This window comes from Leptidea sinapis, chromosome 40 (assembly GCF_905404315.1).
Source record: "Leptidea sinapis chromosome 40, ilLepSina1.1, whole genome shotgun sequence".
Classification (NCBI taxonomy): Eukaryota; Metazoa; Arthropoda; class Insecta; order Lepidoptera; family Pieridae; genus Leptidea; species Leptidea sinapis.
The window spans coordinates 283964-305420 of record NC_066304.1 but is presented as its reverse complement, the minus strand read 5'-3'; the positions used below and the strand labels follow the sequence as shown (position 1 = coordinate 305420).

Below are 21457 nucleotides of genomic sequence, written 5' to 3'. Positions count from 1 at the left end.
TATCTAAATAAAAACTAATAAAAAATTACCTAAGAACTTCGATGGGACATGAACGCCTGTCAGACAGTCAGGTATTGTCCATAGAGGCAGAAACTTTAGAAAAACTAAAGTGATCTTAAGAGATTTAATAAATCAGTTTTCTGAAAAAAAGGCAAGGAGAGTGTATATTTATTTTAAATTGCTTTTAAAAAATTTGGATAAAGTGACAGAGAGAGTCTTTTGTGAGAAATCTTTACCCTTCATAAGGGCCCCCAAACAAATTTTTATAAAGTTAAAGTTAAATTCCTTCCTCTTCATTATGATTATTAAGCTAAGCCTAAGAAATACACTTAGGAAAGTATGAAACTAATCTTCTTTCTCTAATAAACGAATCTACTTGTAAATCCTATGTATGCCTATAAAAATGCCCAGATTAAAACGTGAACCGAATATAGGCCAGTTGAATTAACGTTAATCCAATGGGGATGAAGGGGGTCACTATCTAACTGATGAATGGATGACCGTTGAAACAATCTGTAAAAAAACGTAAATAAAATTTATGACACTGACAATGCAAGCGACTCCAAACATCCTCTTAAAACGTAACCGCCATGTTAAGCATTAAATCAGCATTAGTCGTTACGTATCCAATTATAGATTAAAATCACCGTCCAACGTAGTGAGCCAAGTCAGCGCTGAAAACGCTGGATTGTCGGCGCATGCGTGGTCTGGCCACGATCGATGTCCCGAGCGTCTCGCCCAGTGATCGCGCGCCCGTCACCCAATACAGTGCACAATGCGTTCGAATTGAGGCGGGAAACACGTCAAACTGTATCTACGCGAGTACGCCGGGGAAGAGGAGCGGCCTCAGTGCCGGGAGGACTGGCGCCGGCAGGAGTGGTCGGGCGCGCGGACTCGCCTTCCCCAGGTGGACCGCAGCCCGTCCCGGCGCAGTCCGTACCTCGCCCGCGATGACGAGCCCTCCCCAGCCCCCGACGAGCGAGGCCGCTCGGCCTCCGCCGGAGCCCACCATCGAGGCCGGCCCCGACCCCTGCGCTACCAGTCCTTGGAGCGCGACTACGACCGCTCCTACGCACCGCCCCCCGAAGATGAATACTACCGCCGCGAGCCTCCTCAACTGTTCCTCGGCGAGCTCCAATCTCAGAATTCCGATCTACAGCGCGAGTTGGGCAATCTTAAGAAAGAGCTTGAACTGACCAACCAAAAACTGGGTTCCAGCATGCATAGCATAAAAACCTTCTGGAGCCCAGAGTTGAAGAAAGAGCGAGCATTGCGTAAAGAGGAAAGCGCTAAATACAGCCTTATAAACGACCAACTGAAGTTACTCAACCAAGAAAACCAGGTCAGTGCTCTTTCGGCTTACTTTGTTCCGCACAATCTGAATACTGAAGTCTTACTTCAGACGACTAATGAAATTCCAACGCTCACTTACAATGCAAGTCTCGCAGACTTATTTCCATAGGAATCCAGTAATATAGGATATTACAATGCATAGTAGTAGCTATTAGTTGAGCGAGAATTGTCACGCCTGGCATTCGAGCCCGTTCGCGGTACGCATGCTTGGAAACTCCTTTCATTGATGTCATGTTGTTAGGTCAATGGGAGTACCTCTCCAAATGGCCCAATTACAAAGTTTCATTTAAAATTTATATGAAGTCCTCTCGCACTCATAAGATTTAACTCGCATATACTAAAAATACTACCATTGGAATTTTAAAATAATCTCTAGCTTCACAATTAAATGCGCTATAAACAAATTTAAACATTACTGACTGTTAAAAAGTATGGATACGACTTATTTAAATAGTAAAAATGTATACTCTTCGTGGATAAAATGTTACGATCCTTTAACGTAAAAGAGGCTTACGCGTTTTAATTGCAGACTTCAACGTGAAAATTGCAAGGAAAGCTTAATTTATCATCAGACGCTTGAAACAAATTTCTTGGCATTCTCTAAACTTTTCTTAAAGCGATAAGATTATGCAATATTGTATCAATAAGAGAAAGAATGAATTTGGCTTTGTTCATTTAAATATTAATAGCATAGCAAAAAGTAAAAAAAAAAATTATGCATATCAGGTTCAGAGTATCTTAATTTAGTAAAATTACAATGATCACATTTAATTGTCAGTCAATAAACTTAAAAATTAAACGACATTATTGATAATTAATATTAAAAATAAAATAAAACTGAGATGTGGGTCTTGACGATAATGCCGTAAAGAAAAGTATGGCTGTGAATTGTTAAAATTTACTGACCCAATATCTCTAGAAGTTTTTTTGCTACGTAAGACTGAAACCAACTGTAGGGATCCAGTGATTCCAAAGTAGAATAATTTTGAGGGACATTACATTGTGTAGGACTCACCGTCAAAATATATACTTATCACTATGAAAATCGAAACTCTCACTCACTTCGATTTTGAAAACAATACAAATTCCTTATCCATCAACCTTAGATAAAAAGGTCTCCAATATACTTTGGCAACACAAAATCAAGTAACTATTGGCTATTTTCTGATCTCCTGATATTCTGTAATCGCCGCTGCCAACATTCGCAGAGCTTTTAAAGAAGGTGTAAACGCTTTTTTTGAAGGTGGTATAGTCCCTGAAACACCACACAAAGAAGATCATTCCACAGCTTGGTTGTAAGTCGATGAAAATTCCTTGAAACCCGCACTGTGGAGGAACGCCACAAATCCAGATGGTGGGGATGATATTCTAATTTGTGGCGTATTTATGTATTACGTATTTTTTTCGTTTAATTTTTTATTAAATTATATTCTCTCTTTCTTCTATCTGGGAAATAATGTTAAAGCAAGGGCAGATCTATATCGCTTCTCGAAACCAGAATGTCATTAAGTTTATTTCCACTTTTCCTCGTTAAAGGTAATCTTTATTACTTTGGTGGTAAATGGTACAACCACCTTTTTGAGCTCGTTTGAGGCTCGAAAAGTGGCTCGAGTTTTTTTTTATATAATAGGTTAAAAAATATGCCAAGAGCTAAGGATATTTCTACGGATACGACACAGGCACTGCATTCTAGAAAGAGAAACCAATCTTGCACCAAGTGCACTAATTAAGCAATCTATTCCTTAAACTAAATAATTAGGCATAAAACTCCTGTCCCGGCAATCATTCATATCTACAATTTTCCAGTTCAATTATGTTTTATTTGTGCGCCGTATGTATTAAAATTTATGAATTTTGTATGTATTGCTAGTAAAAATTAAGTATTAAAGCAACATCTTATATTGATTATAAAACCTTCACCAATTCTAGACGATTTTTGGTTACTATTTATTTAATGCAAACAATTAAATTAATTTAAGTAATGCATGTTTTTACTTGAGATATGTTTCTATATAGATCGTTATGAATAGAATTATTGCATGGGTTAAGGTTTCTACTACTATACGTTATTTACTGCTTTCTCCTTGACTCTAGACCAATATTTTGTTCAAATTATGTCCAAATCATCTTTATCTGTGTCTGTCTCTTCTGATAAATTTTGGTTTACTTTTTTTGGTTACTTTAGTACAGTCTGGCACTTAAAGGGCGCTTAAAACGGTTTAATAGGCCGCAAACTAGAAGCCTTCAGTAACAATAAGCGGAAAAATAAAATAATTAACACATAATTTTTCTCTCCCATTCAGCTTCAATTTCATTATGATATGGAGAAGGAAATAGTCAAGAACGAAACCTCATGTTTGGGTTTTTTTCACGATGTTTATTCACAGCTGCAGCAGTTGACGTTTTTGCAATCAAAGAGGATGTAAATACTACGTAATAAGAGGCGGGACTGCCTAAGTGAAAATTGGAATTTAGTTTAGTATAAAACGTGCAGTAATTTGACATAAGTTGGAAATAGTAGTTACAATATTATGGCGACGAAGTATAACCCGGCTAAATTTGTATGCGACCAGTTGCTTAAAACGTAGTGGATTTTGGTTATCTCTTTTCTTTACAAGATTATAGCCGTCATCTGTCAATCTATCAATGACTGCGCGTTTCATACAATCGAGTGAATCGCTTTTCTCTTAGAGAGTTCGCTAGGGTGTCTTTGCACTGATGATAGCTCCGCCCGCGTTAGCGCGATAGAAATATTGATCTAGAATTATTTTCTAAGATTTTTGAATTTAGAAGAGTTTCAGGAACTTGACACTAATGATGTAATTTAAAACGGCCATTGCGTAAGCAATCAAAAAATTTCATCTTTGTATAATCAGTAAATATATTATTTAAGGTTTTATAATAAATACGATTGCAAGCAAAAATATTATTTAATTATAACATTTCGTAAAATACATATTATTTTATCAATTCCAAATATGATTGAAGAGACAAATAAGAATACGAACCATGTTTTTAGATTAACTGGGAATACAAAATACTGTTACTCAGAGTGCTATAATCGAATTAAGTAAATAACGTGTAAGTAGAACATCTTCGCGGTAATAAGTCGACTCATGTGAGAAGAGTCGGTGGGGTGGGGGCAGAGGTAACTTCCCAGTAATCAAAACGAGTGTGCCGGCTGAACATCCAGGGTTAGCACGCAGAGTTATTTAAATATACATACTTTATAATTGAATAATAAAATAATTTTGTTTCAACCAAACAATTTAAATAATTAATTATAAATTATTATGGTCGAATAAAAAAGTCAAATGTATTCTGTTTTCTACTAGAAGAGTATTGATGTTAAAATGGAAAAGGTTACTGACGATTTAGTAAAAATGTATTAAGCTTTTAAATTTTACCTGTTTTTCGTAGATTTGATCTAGCTTCTTAATTTTAAGATGTGCATTGTGCATGAACCTCTAAACTGCATATGAAGTCCTGGCACATGTTGCTAGGATGACATATGATTTCAACGGCTATGAAAGAAATTACTATCACCGCTACCATATTTTATGTTCTCCTGGTGTCTATGTTGGAATACGTCGCACGCATGATGTCAGAATATATTAAGGTATACTCGCGTTATAGGTACATAAGACAATCTCTTCTTTAACTATGATCGCCTGGTAACTGAAAACACTATGCCTATGTTTCCATTATTCATTTTCTCCCACTTTAATTTAATCTTATGAATTTATATGTCTGTCTCTTTTTACTCTCGATTTTTTGTCTAAAGAAGTTTTCAAAAATATTTAATCGAAGATTAATTGTTTGCAGATGCGTGTAGACATCCATACACTCGTCTCGTCATTATCTTTCTGAATCAACGCTAGTAAGAAAGGTGTTCTAATGGACTCCTCCTTCAATTCAGTGTTGACAATAGTTTCAATAGCCATCCTTCAGGATTGTCTCATGTAATAACAGATACGTGACCATACTCATACTTCACGGCGTTTTTTACAGAACTCTCAAAAATCTACTACAATTAATAATAGAACAGATTACTGAGCAGTGTTCAGGCCTAAGACTCCGATGTTTTTACGTCTTTTAATGTTTATTTTTACAAAAGAACATAGTGTTATATCTTGCACGATGGTACGGATCCCTACGTGTTCGACTCAGACTCGTACATGACCGGTTGTTTATAGTATTGCGTAACATTGTACTTCTAGAAACAGTGTCTTGCGACAAGAAAATCGTTACGAATAAATATCCAACAAAAGCTGAAACATTTGAAATGTCCTAGATTTTCTCGAACGTCAGATAATACGTTCGCAATTTTATTGTCGCAGTGACATCAACAATTGTACAATATTGTTAAAGGAAATAGCCTGAATACGAATGAGAGCAAAGTAAAGTCCCGGCCTTCAACATCTTAGAGTAAGCAACTCAACGGAGAATGCATTGAAGGTTGATTTTGTGAATGTAAATGAACGCAGCCCATACCTAATATATCAATATAAAGCTTTTATTTTTCGTAACTTTGCTGAATGTACAAAGTTATTATATAATAACATTTATTTTCTAAAGTTATTATATTATAGTGTTATTATATAAACCTGAGCTCGTCACTATAACTTTGAATTTATTAAATACGTTATTCAACGTATTTAATAAATTCAAAGTTTTAATGATTTAATTTAACGTTTGAGACTAACAATATCTTTTATTTATTTATTTACTCAGAAACAAACAGTCATATGTAACTATATTTATACAGGCTGGCCGAGAAGTTGACGTCCATAGCTAAAATTTGAAAGCCTCAGGTGATGAGTATCCAAATAACCCTAGTATGTTCTACGATTTTGTGTGGATTAGGAGATAATAATTTTTTCCCCCTTTTACCCGCTTTTTTCACATTATTGTGGTTTAGGAAGTTTTTCTATTGTTATTGAACACTTTTAGTTAATTTTATTGTTGATAATTATTAACTACAGTTGCAATAACCACATAAGAAACTATGAATAGTTTAGACAATGCGGAACTAGTTTATAATTGAGTCGTAAGTTCAAGATAACTGCCCCAGCTAAATTCTATGGCTTATAACTATTTTTTAACTTCCCAGAACATTGGCCAATAAAATGAGCCAAATTCAAATTTTAGCTTTGGACGTCAACTTCTCGGCCACCCAGTATATTAGCGCAGTAACCCTTACAAACATTTACACCCACAGTTTCCTACCTTCTTAAAAACTATATCATAAATTGCATTATATAAAACACATTAATATAAATGTAGAAGAGTCTTAATATTAAAATTATATAAGAATATAAAAGAGTAAGATAATTGAAATATTAAATAATGACAGTATTTTTATATATTACGTATTCAGAAAATCTAAAAGTCCTAGAGGGTTTGCTCAGATGTGACTTCCAGCCAACGAAGTTTTCGTCTGCCCTAGTTCGAGCGAGTGCCAGGAATGCCCTCTAATAGCGCCCATGGTACTCAGTTCTCTTTCATTCGAGCAAAATATCTCCCTTAAACTTACGCAACCTCTCAAGTCTGAAATCGTACACACAGACAGATAACTTTGTAATTATCTTTCATGAAAACGGATTTGATACGTGCCTCATGTCATCTCCTTTTGGTTAAATACTCGAAGTTCAAAGGATTTTATAAATTATGTGTATTACATTACAGGGTCTTTGAATAACCTTTTTTATCGGATGTTTTTCTTCTGTTAGCTTGAATACTAGCAATACATTATATAATCTTTTCATTATGTATATAGGTACATTTTTAGGGGTCTTGCTATCTCTAAAAAAAGCCTTATAAAAGCTCTCAGTTGTCTGTCTGTAGACCTGTTTTTGTAACAACTTGAGGAGAACCTTTAATTATCATAACCTTAGTAAGGTTTGAACAAAGGTTAGTCAAGACAATCAAAAGATATGGCCCATTTTAACAATTCGCATTTCGCAAATTAAATAAATATCCACTAGTGTTAGACATTTACCATACAATAAGGTCTGTAATTCAGATGCTCTCTCAATACGTAAACATTGATTAAATGTGGTTTGTCTACATCATCATCATCACCATCAGCCGAAAGACGTCCACTGCTGGACAAAGGCCTCCCCCAAAGATTTCCACGTCGATTGGTCCTGCGCTGCCCTCATCCAACGTATTCCGGCGATCTTGACCAGATCGTCGGTTTATCTTTTGGTGAGCCTACCAACACAGCGTCTTCAGGTACGTGGTCGCTATTCGTAGAATTTACTGCCTACATAAATTTGTTATTAATAATGCCAGCCCTTTTTTTTATGGAATAGGAGGACAAACGAGCGTACGGGTCACCTGGTGTTAAGTGATCACCGCCGCCCACACTCTCTTGCAACACCAGAGGAATCACAAGAGCGTTGCCGGCCTTTAAGGAAGGTGTACGCGCTTTTCTTGAAGGTACCCATGTCGTATCGTCCCGGAAACACCGCACAAGGAAGCTCATTCCACAGCTTCGTAGTACGAGGAAGAAAGCTCCTTGAAAACCGCACTGTGGAGGACCGCCACACATCCAGATGGTGGGGATGATAACGTAACTTGTGGCGTGTCGTGCGAAGGTGAAATTCGGCGGCAGGAATCAGGTAGCCTACATAATTTATTTGTCTACATAATTGTGCATTAATTCACAAAATACAGTTTATAATGGGTTATTGACTGGTTGACGGGAGGATGTATCATGAAGGAATGATAGCGGACAGAGGAACCATAGAGCAGACTTCGTTTAATTGTGAGCTTTAATATTTTCCCGTGGCTCCCTACTTTATTTTCTGCACGTCGTTCCTTTTTTTGTGTTACTCCTTATAACTTAAGCCATTTAGAAAACACTACAAAAATTGGTCAATATAATATTAAATAAAATTACAACTAATTCGGATGACTTGCGTTTGCTGAGACGTGTGTAGGTATTAGTCAAATTAACTGAATAGATTGGAATAAAACAAATAAAAAATATTACGTTTCCCACAATACATCTCTGAAAATGGTATTCTAAACAGTGTAACCGTTTCTCTAGTTCAATATACTAATTTATTAGTCTCGGTAACTTAGTAGTTTTTTTTATTGAGAAAACATTTACTGTGTTATTAATAAACGCGAAGTAAAGTTATTACAAGTTTAAAGCGTTTTGTCTTATCTTACCCTTATCATATGACAGGGAGTAATTTTAAACTTGAAGTAACTTTACACTTTACTTTTTAAGTGTTTATTATATGTATAGATATAGATTGTGGATATAGGTATATATGAATTAATATTGAAGTAAATAGGTATACTATTTATGTCAATGCCTAGCTTAACGAAAGAGGTCATTTACAACAAAATAAAGTCGAGCATTTCAGCAAAAATAGTAATTAACATTCTCATGAAACCAGACGGATTATTCAAGGCCATTCTGGAGAAAAGCCAACAGCATAATAAGAATTGTGCGTTCCAGATATGATTGTAAATGTAGACATTATGTTGCTTGTAAAATTAATTGCTGTTGTTTATGAGGAGGCCTTTAACATCGCTCTTATTGTTGAAATTAGGTTATAACTTGTTAGTCGAAGTCAAGGCTTGAAACTGATTTTACATTTAACGGTTATTCGGTATTCAGTGATTGGTATGTTGATAAAACTGTTTATTTAATTAAACCTTTCAAAAAAGACATAGATTACCAATAATTATGATGTGAGGATATGAGTAGCAGATCCGTAGGAGAACCAAAGTAGCCGACCAACCAAACATAGCCCAAATGGTTGCGAAACTGAAGTGGTAGTGGGCAGGGCACATAGCTCGACGGACAGATAGCCGTTGGGGCAGTAAAGTCCTAAAATGGCAACCACGTTCCGGTAGACGTAGTGTTGGTAGGCACCTTACAAGCTGATGGACCAAGGATATGATCAAGATCGCCGGAATAGGTTGGATAATGGCATCCCTCATCCAAACTATTACTAACAACACGCCTTACTAGCATTTTGTAAGACCTAATATAAGAGACAATGAGAGATCAGTCAGCTTAGTTCGGGATTCGAGACGCACCACTTCCTGTCTAATTCTCTATTCTAATTCTAATTCTAATTCTAATTCTAATTCTAATTGTAATTCTACTATTTTCATTGTAACTATATTCTATTTCAATGTATTTATATTTTTTTATGGAATAGGAGGACAAACGAGCGTGCCTGGTATTAAGTGATCACCGCCGCCCACATTCTCTTGCAACACCAGAGGAATCACAAGAGCGTTGTCGGCCTTTAAGGAAGGTGTACGCGCTTTTTTCGAAGGTACCCATGTCGTATCGTCCCGGAAACACCGCACAAGTTCATTATATATTATAGAAAAAAAAAATCAGGCTAGCGAAACTCTCTAAGAAAAAAGGGATTCACTCGATTGTATGAAACGTGCAGTCATTGACAGATTGACAGATGACGGCTATAATCTTTTAAAAAAGGAGCCGAAATCCATTTAATATGACGTATAAGCAACTGTTCGCTTTCAAACGTAGCCAGATTATATATCGTGGCCAATCGCGATACTGTAATTACTACTATTTCAAACTTGACAATGGTTCTTTAAGTCCTGTGGCGATGTCAGATTATAATCGTAAGACCCGATGACCCCTGAAATTGTTTCTCTACCTTTGTCATAAAAATCAATCCCATACTGTTTCTCTAGGGCGATCAATAAAGTATAACATCAAAACTGAACAGTCAACAAATTAATCACATTTAGTTAAGAAGTTTACAATAAATATCACATGATATGTGATAATTTTATCACATCAGTGTTAAGTATTTACAGCTGGGATAAATAAAATCCATTCAGCAAATGTTTAATACGCGTTGCAACATCGGCGGTAATAACTCACTTCCTTTGTAACTTACTCTGAGAATATCTTTTGCATCAAACTGATTTTATAGATGTTTCCTACTGTTATTTATCGTCCAGTATGGATCTCATTTTAATAATTACTATTAATAAGGCTGGACAATTGACCAGTTATTGTAATCATATAAATAATGAGTCAAAATATATTTGTTGTAGATTTTAATTATTTTACTCGAAGCATTAGTACTCGAGAAATAGTAATCTATTATCTATATTACACCAATAATGAAAACGACTGTGTCATGTGTCATGCCTTCGACTTATTTTATCTTTACTATTCCTACTCACCACGAATTCCCATTCCAATTGCCTGCAGCCAATACAAATTAGGTTTCTTATTTAATGAAATTGTTACGCCATCTATCGAAGGAGTGCGAAAGTAATATAAACTGAAAATTGCCTTTTTCGATTTGGCAGCCGATTTTAGTTACTCTGTAGATTGCAGCCTTGACGTCTGCCAGTTTTGGCGCGAAGCCAGAAGTGGGCGGTAGTAAAACCTGTTGACTTGATCTAACTTGAATTACTAATGAGTTGAAACGCCTATTAAAACTCTTTTATCTTGATTGATAGGCGGAAACAGTATAGTTAATTGACTCGAATATAGTAAAGGAACGAGTGAATGAAAAACGCTGTGTAATTCACGTTGAAAACTGAATCTATTACTTAATTATTCAAAGGTGAAATGACAGCTTCTGTATTTCTTTTACTTAAAACACTAGTGTGATAACGAGGCGTGGCTCTGACTTTATCACTGTATTATAGCCCAAACATATGATCGGATTTGCTACGGCCGAACCATGTGACGCGGTCTGGTAGCGGACCGTATTCTATGGTATGTCGCATTCTCCAAAAAATTGGCGTAAAATTATTATTTTTACCATCCAGACGGTACCAAGTACTACGCCGGACCAATTGGTGCAGGGCGCCCACTGGAAAGTCCGATGGTCTCGCCGTTCCAAATCGGATCATGTGTTTAGGCTATAAGACTGACAACACAATTTATTTTGTTTGAATTTGACATAGTTTGAGGTAGGTGAGGTAATTCATTTCAGAGTATAGAAAAAATTATAGTCTGACAGAAGATCGTAATATTTAAAGACACCGATCAAGTAAGTTTTGTAAGCAAGACTATCTTAGATGGGAACACTTCTTTAGGATTTTGTTTCTTTTTCTTCATTTTGTTGGATATTTAATGAAACTAAACTGACGCTCACTTATATAACGCTCTTTCGCGTAGTGTCGGCTTGAGTCGACTAATGCCAGGGCTACACTGGGCTACATTTTCAGGCTAGGATAGCAAGCTAGTTCTCGAAACTAGCTTAGAAATGAAACTAGTTTTGTTTACACGAATTCAAGTAAGCGAAGTACTAGTTTTCTAGCTTACTGACATTTCACGTGCTTGCTATCCTGGCTTGGAAATGTAGTGTACTCGAATGACCACTAACAGAGGGTGATGGTGAAAACATTGTGAGGCGTATCACATCTGGCCCTATTGAAACATCATGACTATCACGACCGCTCTGTCAAGAGCGTATCGACCGAGAAGAAAGACGACTAAAGCCTGCAAGAGCAAGCGAAACAGGATGTAAATACTATGTAATAAGAGGCCTAAGTAAAAATTGAAATTTAGTATAGTATGAAATGTGCAGTAATTTGACATTATTTTGAAACAGTAGTATTTACAGTATGGCGAATGGCGAGGAAGTGTAATCCGGCTAAGTTTGAAAGCAAACAGTTGCTTAAAGCGTAGTGGATTTCGGCTACCTCCGTTTTTACAAGATTATAGCCGTCATCTGTCAATCGATCAATGACTGCACGTTTCAAACAATCGAGTGAAGCGCTTTTTTCTTAGAGAGTTTCGCTAGGCTGGACCAAGCATGCAAGAAGAAATCGAATCTATTGCTACTGTTACTGATTTTGATTGACAAGTTGTAACTGTAGACTTGGAATCGCTTCTCAGTATTTTGAATATTAAACTAGGTAACACATACATTGACATAAATAATTGTTCACGCATTATCGTGCTGTCATTTTGACTATACATGAATTGTCAAAATTCCAGATGTCTAATAGACAGTACTTGTCTTCTCTTCGGGCACAGAATCTTAATTAAATGGGATAAACTCAATAAGATAGGATAACCACAATATCCAACTTGATCTCTTATTCTCCAGAATATAAGTATGAATTTTCGTATAAGCATAGCTTCTAAGAGATTTAAAGTGAAAACCGTTCTACGATTGTTGACTCAAGCACATCTTGAGTACCAGCTCTTGACCCAGATCGTAGTCTGATAATGGTTTAGGGTGAGACCCGCGTATTCAAAGGTGAGTTGGTGTTGGGCTTTGGACATTAAATAATAGGTCAAGTTAGAGTCGGATGCAAATCTTTTTCTTCGCGTGCCTCTCCGACTAGCGAAAGTTGGCAGTCAGCTTTGTAAATTTAACTTTTTGTTCTTCGCGAGGTGAAATAGTTCTGCCGTACTCGCGATTCCTGTCCACTGTCGGATGTCGCGCAGCCCAAGACTTCTTCTTTCCCATCATGATGAGTTGTAGGAGTTCGTACCTCTCGTGCCCCAAATATGCGATTCACCTCATCTCGATGGTTTGCATGAGTTCGCGTTTTTGAACGTCGCAGAACTTCCACATTCGTGACCTTGTTAGTTAGACGCTAATGGCAAGCATACGTCTTTATGCCCACATTTTGAAGGCTTCTATACGTTTCCTGAGGTCTTCTTTAATAGTCCACGCCTCACATCCGTATAGAAGTATGGGCCAGATGAAACAGCGCAATAAACGAGTGCGCAAGGAAATCTTAAGACCGCGGTGACACAGTACTTTTTTCATTTTACTTTAGGTGCAAGGATGCAAATGGATCCTCACTATCTGCCTATAGCGTTCTGTCTTCCACAGTGAGGTCTTTATGGAACTAACAGTCACGTACGACTAACTTGTGGAATGAGCTTCCTTACGTCCGTAATTTATTACAAGATATATAACACTATGTAATTTTTTTGCGTAGATTGTATTGTTAATAGAAATGAACTCAAATGATCTACAGCGTGGCGCTGCAATGGTGACATTGAGTGAACACAGGGGTTAAAACAACCGTGATTATAAAAAAATAATCTTAAAATTAAAGTAAATATTTATTGACATTTTAAAATTTAAGACTAACAAATTATATATTTAAAAAAGAGAAATTTAATCACCTTAAGTGGGCGCTACTCACCTACGAGTTCTGAACGGCTACGGCGCGGCGTGGAACAAGTAGGTGTCAGTGCCTACGCTAGCGTGCGGCTCTATGTCGTAGGTATATAGGCTCTTTAGGTCGTATATTGTCAAAGCCGTGTTCTGTGTTCTGTATTATTTGTGTTGTGTATACAGCAACAATTCAAATAAAGAAACATTTCACAGGTGAAAAACCGATTGTTTAATACTACTTTCGTAGTGTTTATTTTCGTAGAACATATTCACTAAAATATTTGGTATTACATTTTAAATACGCAGTAAACACTCTATTTTCTAAAGATTATATTAATTTTAATAAAATATGTGTTAAATAATAAAATATTGTATACGTGAATATGACGCCGTTTATCAATATTTGTCAAATTGATTGACCAAAAGCAAAATACTACACACTTCACTAACTCACTAACACATCTGTAAAACTAGCACACATGAACATTTTAAATTTAGTCCCTCGATAATGAGGCGAGTGTTTGTCTATTACGCTAGTATACTAAGTTTATAGTCTCAACCTTACATATACATCAAAGAGGATGTAAATACTACGTAATAAGAGACGGGAGTGCCTAAGTAAAAAATAAAATTTTTTGTATGAAACGTGCAGTGATATGACATAAGTTAGCAATAGTATTAATTACTGTACGGCGATTGGGGAAGAAGTATAATCTGGCTGAGTTTGAAAGCGAACAGTTGCTCAAAATGTAATGGATTTCGGCTAACTCCGTTTTTTTACAAGATTATAGCCGTCATCTGTCAATCTATCAATGACTGCACGTTTGATACAATCGAGTCTATCGCTTGTTTATTAGAGAGTTGTACTAGGCTGACATACATGATAGAATGTAGAAAGCGTTCATTATTCTAGCAGAACTCTACTACATCATTATTATTATTACTAACAGAATAACAAACAAGATTACAGAGAGAATATAAATTTATTTAATCTGATTGGAGCCTGCTGTCATATACCGCGAGTTGTAAATTCCTAAGCTCGTATAATAATAGCAATGATTCACTCATGTTTTAATTTTACACGAAGTTAATTTTAACTTGTTTATATTACGCGGCACATAGCTGTTCGAGGTAGATATATATAGTATTATATGCTTTGTTATTTATTCGCTTTAAACTAGCTTCGCCTGAATATATGTATTCATTTATATAAAGAAACTTACAGCTATTTATATTATACGAGTATAGGTATGATAAATAATTAATATAACACTAGCCAAAACAGTTCCTTTCTTAAAATTTAATTAATAATCATAACAGAATTTTAAAGAGCCAATGGCTTAAGTTACGGATACAAAATTAGCCTTTGGTATCATTAAACTTTTCAACGTAAGGTACAAAACTGTACACTATATTACTTACATTGAAAAATGTCTAAGTGATTATAACAGGCCTCGAATTAAGAATTGGTCTCCGCTGCGCTCCAACTAGATACAAATAAAGTAGGACATTTATTCCTCTCTGGTCCCAACAAAACTTTATTCATTTGTCGTCATAAATATTTGGTTTATTTCAATGCCCATATGATACACAAAACTTGGAATCAATCCAAATGCTCATAGGCTTTTGACCCCCGACCCCAAGCCACTATCGTATTTACTATCGACACAGAAGCCATTAGTGAATTCTATTTTAAATGTAACCGAAATTGATTATTTATAACTTAACTAAATATTCTTGTAAATACTTATATTTACAAGACTTAATATTATTACATTACACAAGCTTCAATTGCAACAAACACAACACAACAAAATTAGTAATTCGTTTATGGGGAAGTCTAACAGCTTCTACAACAAACTTCCGAGTAATATCCAGTATATAATATCAATATGTAAATTACAAAATATCTGTTTATTTGGATCACAAACACTTGCTTTGGATGAAAACTGCTCAACACAACACGTTTCACAAGTAACGAAAATTTTGTGTCAGATATTTTTATTTTTATTTTTATTTTTTTATATACGGGGGCAAATGGGCAAGACAGTCACGTAATGGGGAGTGGTGAGGAACCGCTCATGGACATTTGCAAAATCAAAGGTCAAGAGATGCGTTGCGGGCCATTAAGGTGGGAGTATGCTCCCTTCTTGAAGGTCCCTAAGTCGTATCGATTCAGGAAAACAGCAGCCGGTAATTCCACAAAGTGGCTTAGTTAGCGTGAAATACCATCCGCTATTTAGTATTGTGACGTAATTTTCGGTGGTGGAATTCGGCCGCTGGTATCAACCCGAACAACTCATTTGAGCACTGCCCGTGATAAATGCTGTAGAAGATGCAGAGAGAATCCAAATCTCTACCCAACACAAATAATTAAGCCGTTTGGAATTGCAAGTCATCTCGAAGATTCGAGCCGCTCTTCGTTGTATGCGGTCAAATGGAAGAAGCTGGTACTGGGGGGCGCCCGACGTTGAGAAAAGTACTCCATGTGAGGCCGAATTTGCGCCTTATATAGTTGCAAGCAGAAGCTTGTAGTGAAGTATTGAACTGTCTCTCCTTTTCTTCCAAATGACCGCGGAACTGAGTGCCGAGTATGAATTTTCTTATTATTCGATCTCGTGAAAGTTTACTACGATTTATATAGCGTCGAAAGAGCGCTATGATGTTTTACGTCCGTTCCCAATATACTATCTACAGATAGAGATAAATTACTACCTTCTACTGTCAGAAACAAGCTGTCAATAATCTGAAGCTGTCCCAATATACCCGATAAGTCATTCTTATCGCCTTATATGGGGACGCGTGAATTGCAGTTTCCATACAAACTTCTATCGCTGGTAATCTACAGGGTGTCCCGTAATCAGTGGACCAACGGGATACCCGTGATAGGGGTGGTCATCATCTCTCGAAAACACCAAATTTTACTGTTCTAGGGCCAGTAGTTCAAAAGATATGATTTTTTAAGCATTATTTTGAAAATTCTACCCTTATCAACACAAAAGTTGAAAAAAAATATTTTTTATTTTTATTTTGCCCTGTTTCTTAACTTAAGGTGGCTGAGGAAACATGTGTCTTCACAATTAAATCCATTTTTGTGAATAAATATTGCCAAATTAAAAATTAAAAACCAAAACATGCGCAAATATCAAATAACTAAATTTGCAACGTGATGTTTGAAGCAAGCTAGTGCAAAAAAAATGTATGACAGCCTTGCGGACCATTATTTAAAAAACATCTGCAGTTCATACTGATTCCAAAAAGGTATAACAATATTACATTTTACAAAAAAAATAACTTAATAACCAATTTTAGACTCCAATTGCGAGAAACATTTAAGCGCTATCTATTCTGAGAATTATTTTGTTATCGAGAGAGAGATAACACAATATGCTATCTCTTTCTCGCTCAGGTACCTTTTTCGTTTACGGGGTCCTATTGGCCGACGCCTATGATCCCCACACCCTAATTTTTCAAATTATTCTTAGTTTCATCAGAGACTTGCTCATAGCTCGTAGCTGCACACGTGTTTTTTACTTCGCTACCATTACGACTCTTTTTTTTGGTGACTGACGCTTGAATTGGACCTTGTTTGTCTTTGTGATTTGGATACTGTTTGCCCGGATTTTATAAAATGCCTAATACCTATACTCCTCGTGAATATGCTGAGATGTATTTTATTTACGGTCTGTGTAATGCAAACGCTCGGCAAGCAGCCCGTACGTATCGTGAGCGCTATCCTAATCGCGACCGCTATCCGGATCATCGAATTTTTCTCCGTGTAAATAACGCGTATTTAGAAGGCAGAATTCCCGGAGCTGCAAACAACGTGGGAAGACCTAGAAGAGTCGATGAACTTCAAATACTGGCCGAAGTGACAGAAGAACCTTCTACGAGTGTTCGTCGTATTTCAAGACGTACTGGTATAGCAAAAACAACAGTACATCGCATTTTAAAAAGAAACAGTTTATACCCTTATCATATTCAACGAGTGCAGGCACTATTACCTGCTGATTATCAACGGAGGATAGATTTTTGTGCAGAGATGCTTCGCCGATGCCGACAAGATCCACTATTTTTCAATTCAATATTATGGAGCGATGAATCGTGTTTTAAAAGAGTTGGAGTGTTTAACATTCATAATTTACATGAATGGGCTGTTGTGAATCCACGTATTGTACGAGAAGATAGATTCCAGCACCAGTTTGGAGTCAATTTGTGGGCTGGAATCTTAGATGGTAAACTTATTGGTCCATTTGAGCTCCCACCGAGGCTTAATGGTGCTCGGTACTTGCAATTTTTAAGAAATGACTTAAGTAATTTATTAGCAAATGTACCACAGGAGGTATGTGAGAGGATGTGGTTACAGCATGATGGCGCACCCGCTCATTATTGCAGACAAGTGAGGGAATATTTAAACGAGTCTTACCCAAGTAGGTGGATTGGACGAGGAGGTACAATCCCATGGCCAGCTCGATCACCTGATCTTAATCCATTGGATTATTTTTTATGGGGATATTTTAAAGAATCCGTATATGAAACCGTTAACGATAACGAAAGACAGCTAAGACAAAAACTGAATGTGGTGAGTGAAAAAGTCAAAAATAATGAAAGGGCGTTAAAAAGTTTAAAAAGAAATTTTATAAGAAGATGCCGGCTATGCCTTAGAGTAAGAGGAAGACATTTCGAACATTTATTATAAGAAATAAATAAAAAAATTCTAACTATTTACTTTTGTTTTATTGTAAATTCCGCCAAGAAATTGCTATCTAATGTTGATTTAAAATAATTATTGTCTTTTATTGTTTCACAATAATGATTAATTATACCTTTTTGGAATCAGTATGAACTGCAGATGTTTTTTAAATAATGGTCCGCAAGGCTGTCATACATTTTTTTTGCACTAGCTTGCTTCAAACATCACGTTGCAAATTTAGTTATTTGATATTTGCGCATGTTTTGGTTTTTAATTTTTAATTTGGCAATATTTATTCACAAAAATGGATTTAATTGTGAAGACACATGTTTCCTCAGCCACCTTAAGTTAAGAAACAGGGCAAAATAAAAATAAAAAATATTTTTTTTCAACTTTTGTGTTGATAAGGGTAGAATTTTCAAAATAATGCTTAAAAAATCATATCTTTTGAACTACTGGCCCTAGAACAGTAAAATTTGGTGTTTTCGATAGATGATGACCACCCCTATCACGGGTATCCCGTTGGTCCACTGATTACGGGACACCCTGTATATGTCATCTCATTGACAGACAGCGTGTACGGATAAGGTGAGTTACCGTCGATAAGTTTATTGGGACAGAAAAGTCAACGATAGTTACGATTTTTATCTCAAGTTAGAGATAGACTGAATATTGGGAACCGCCGTTACTCTACTGTCACTAGATGGTTATATCGACGCCGAATATGCCGAGTACGGAGTAATCTCGTTGCGTCCCAACAACAGTAAGTACCATATATCCACCAAAACCAGTGCTCAAAAATACTCGTATCAATTATAATCTAATCTTGAGAGGATTCAAACAAAATATCAGTCGTATTGTGAATTAAGTGGCTGAAAGCTTAAACTATAATTCCCTGTTTCAAATTACAATGTTCGTGCGTTGCGTTAAGTAATGTTAAAACAATTTTATTGTATCGTAAATTGTTTGTTGCTGATTTGGTTTGGGAATTGATTTTATTTATTTACTAGCGGTGCTTTAGCGGTTTCAAATAAATTTCGTTTTATAGAACCTATAGTGTATAAAAAAACGGTTTACATTTCGTTCGTTGTGTAATCGTTAAATGGATGTTGTTTTTATAACCATTATTAACTCTTTAAATCCGTAAAACTTGAAGCGAGATGAGCGTAGGTACCTACAAAAAGGTACGCTCGTTTTGTGAGGTGTTGTTAAACAAAATTATATTCAAATGACTCGGCAATGGAAAAATCTGCACAAAACCAGCTTATTAAACAAAACCCTTATATCAAACTTAAATCACCAAAAACCGTATTTCGGAAATAGCTTTTTTTGAAAACCATATTATATACATTTTTCCAAGTCTTTTTATTATATTATGAGATAATCATAATTTTAAACGTAAAACGGTTAGATATTTTTTGTTTTCCAAGCTTTGCATTAACATGTGAAATCGTTAGTATTTTTGCAGTATTTGTATTTACGTATTAACTATTTAGCTCCAGCAAATTTCGTAAACGTATTTCGATATGTTTTTATTAAACCGATTAAACCGAATAATATTAAGATATTACAAATATTGTTATAGATCTCAGTATATTTTTCTTGATAACACAAGATTCTAGGGTAAAAAATGGTTTTTCTTCATTTCCGGCGAAACTACAAGTCCTATGGAAAAAAGTCAAACAGCAAACTGTCGGTAATATAAGATCTACAACTTTTGATTTTACACTTTTTTCACATAACCTCAAAATTAATATGAAAAATTCAAAGAACCAAGGCTTCCGTGTTATTTTTATCTTTTTCAAAAAAACATATTTTTCCACAAAATTGTGTGAGAAGTTACCTTTTTATATCAATAATTGTAATGTAAGGATAATATTTATCCTTTTTTTCATTTATAAATAGATTTGATTAATTGTACCTAATCCATATTTTTGCTGCTACGAAATAACAGGTATATAAGTCTTATGTACACTCATAATTTTCGATCCCTTCTAAACGTCGGATTAATTTCAAACTTTGCACTGTCTGTTACCATAATCTTCAATAAATAAAATAATCTTAAAATTATTCATATTTCCCCATCGAACATTACAATTGATGCTTTAAATTTATCAGAGGTAAGACGTCATGAATGAAAACAAATTTTCCCTATTTATTGCTCAGGAACTGATTCTGGATTTCCTTATAAATTATTTACCTACTTAGCGTAACGGTGCTGGAATAGGTAACTTGTATAGATGATTAAATAAAATTCAGGTCACCCGTTATACCTGCGTTTATTGATTATTTATTATTTTATTTATTTATAGCTTTATTTCCTTACATCTATACATTAAGATATTTACTTATAAATTGTATTTGTTGGTATGTGTTAGTATTCACTATTTTAAATAAAAATATAAATTTTGTTATTATAATTAGTTATTAATTTCGACATAAGGACCGCCTTTAGCGGTAAAAGCCTCCTCCATTGATTTCCACTTGTTCCTGTCTCTTGCTATTCTTGTCCACATCTTTCCTGCTGTTTCTACTATGTCATCGCTCCATCTCTTATTAGGCCTGCCTCGATTTCGTTTCCTATTTATAGGGTACCAATTCGTTACTACTTTGGACCATCTTTCGTCTTTTGTTCTTTGTATATGTCCAGCCCATTTCCATTTTAAACGCAGAACAGATAAGGCTACATTTTTTGATTTTGTTTTATTTCTTATTGTGACATTTTTAATTTTGTCTCTTATTCTTAGCCCCATATAACTTCTCTCAGACAAACTTTAATTTTTTCTAAGTTTCTATAGGTTAGAGGCCATGTCTGACAAGCGTAAGTGAGGCATGGCATTAAACAGGTCTCCATAGCTTTTGTTTTAAGCTTCGTTGGCAAATTTGATTTGAAAATTTCCTTCATCGACCAGTATTTATTCCAAGTGCTTTTAGTTCTACGTTCTATTTCTTTCTCATTGCAGGATTTGAAGGATATGCAGGATTTGAAGTAGTGCAGGATTTGAAGGATTTGCCTACTTAGCGTAGCGGTGCTGGAATAAATTACTTGTATTGATCATTAAATAAAATTCAGGTCACCCGTTATACCTGCGTTTATTGATACACTACATAAATTTTATAGCTAATCTATGTACGCGTTTTGTTAGAATATATTATGACGATTTTACAATGCGATCGTTCTTACATGGTTCTAACTATATCTTTCCATTACTATTCGCCGCTAACGTTACAACTATGTTATTTTTACTATCAATATATAAATTAATAAATTTAATTTATAAATTTAAAATTATCG

The 21457-nt window shown here is 35.5% G+C and overlaps 1 protein-coding gene across 6 annotated transcripts in view; it reads left to right on the top strand.

Moving 5' to 3' along the window:
• Positions 1 to 1079: 1079 nt before the first annotated feature.
• Positions 1080 to 21457, top strand: part of LOC126976300 (ELKS/Rab6-interacting/CAST family member 1-like) — a 52568-nt gene continuing 32190 nt past the window's right edge. For all 6 annotated transcript variants that reach the window (XM_050824574.1, XM_050824573.1, XM_050824576.1 and 3 more), the window contains exon 1: positions 1080 to 1342. In XM_050824574.1, the coding sequence (XP_050680531.1) occupies positions 1220 to 1342 (123 nt within the window). In that variant the 5' untranslated portion in view covers positions 1080 to 1219. The remainder of the gene's footprint in view (positions 1343 to 21457) is intronic.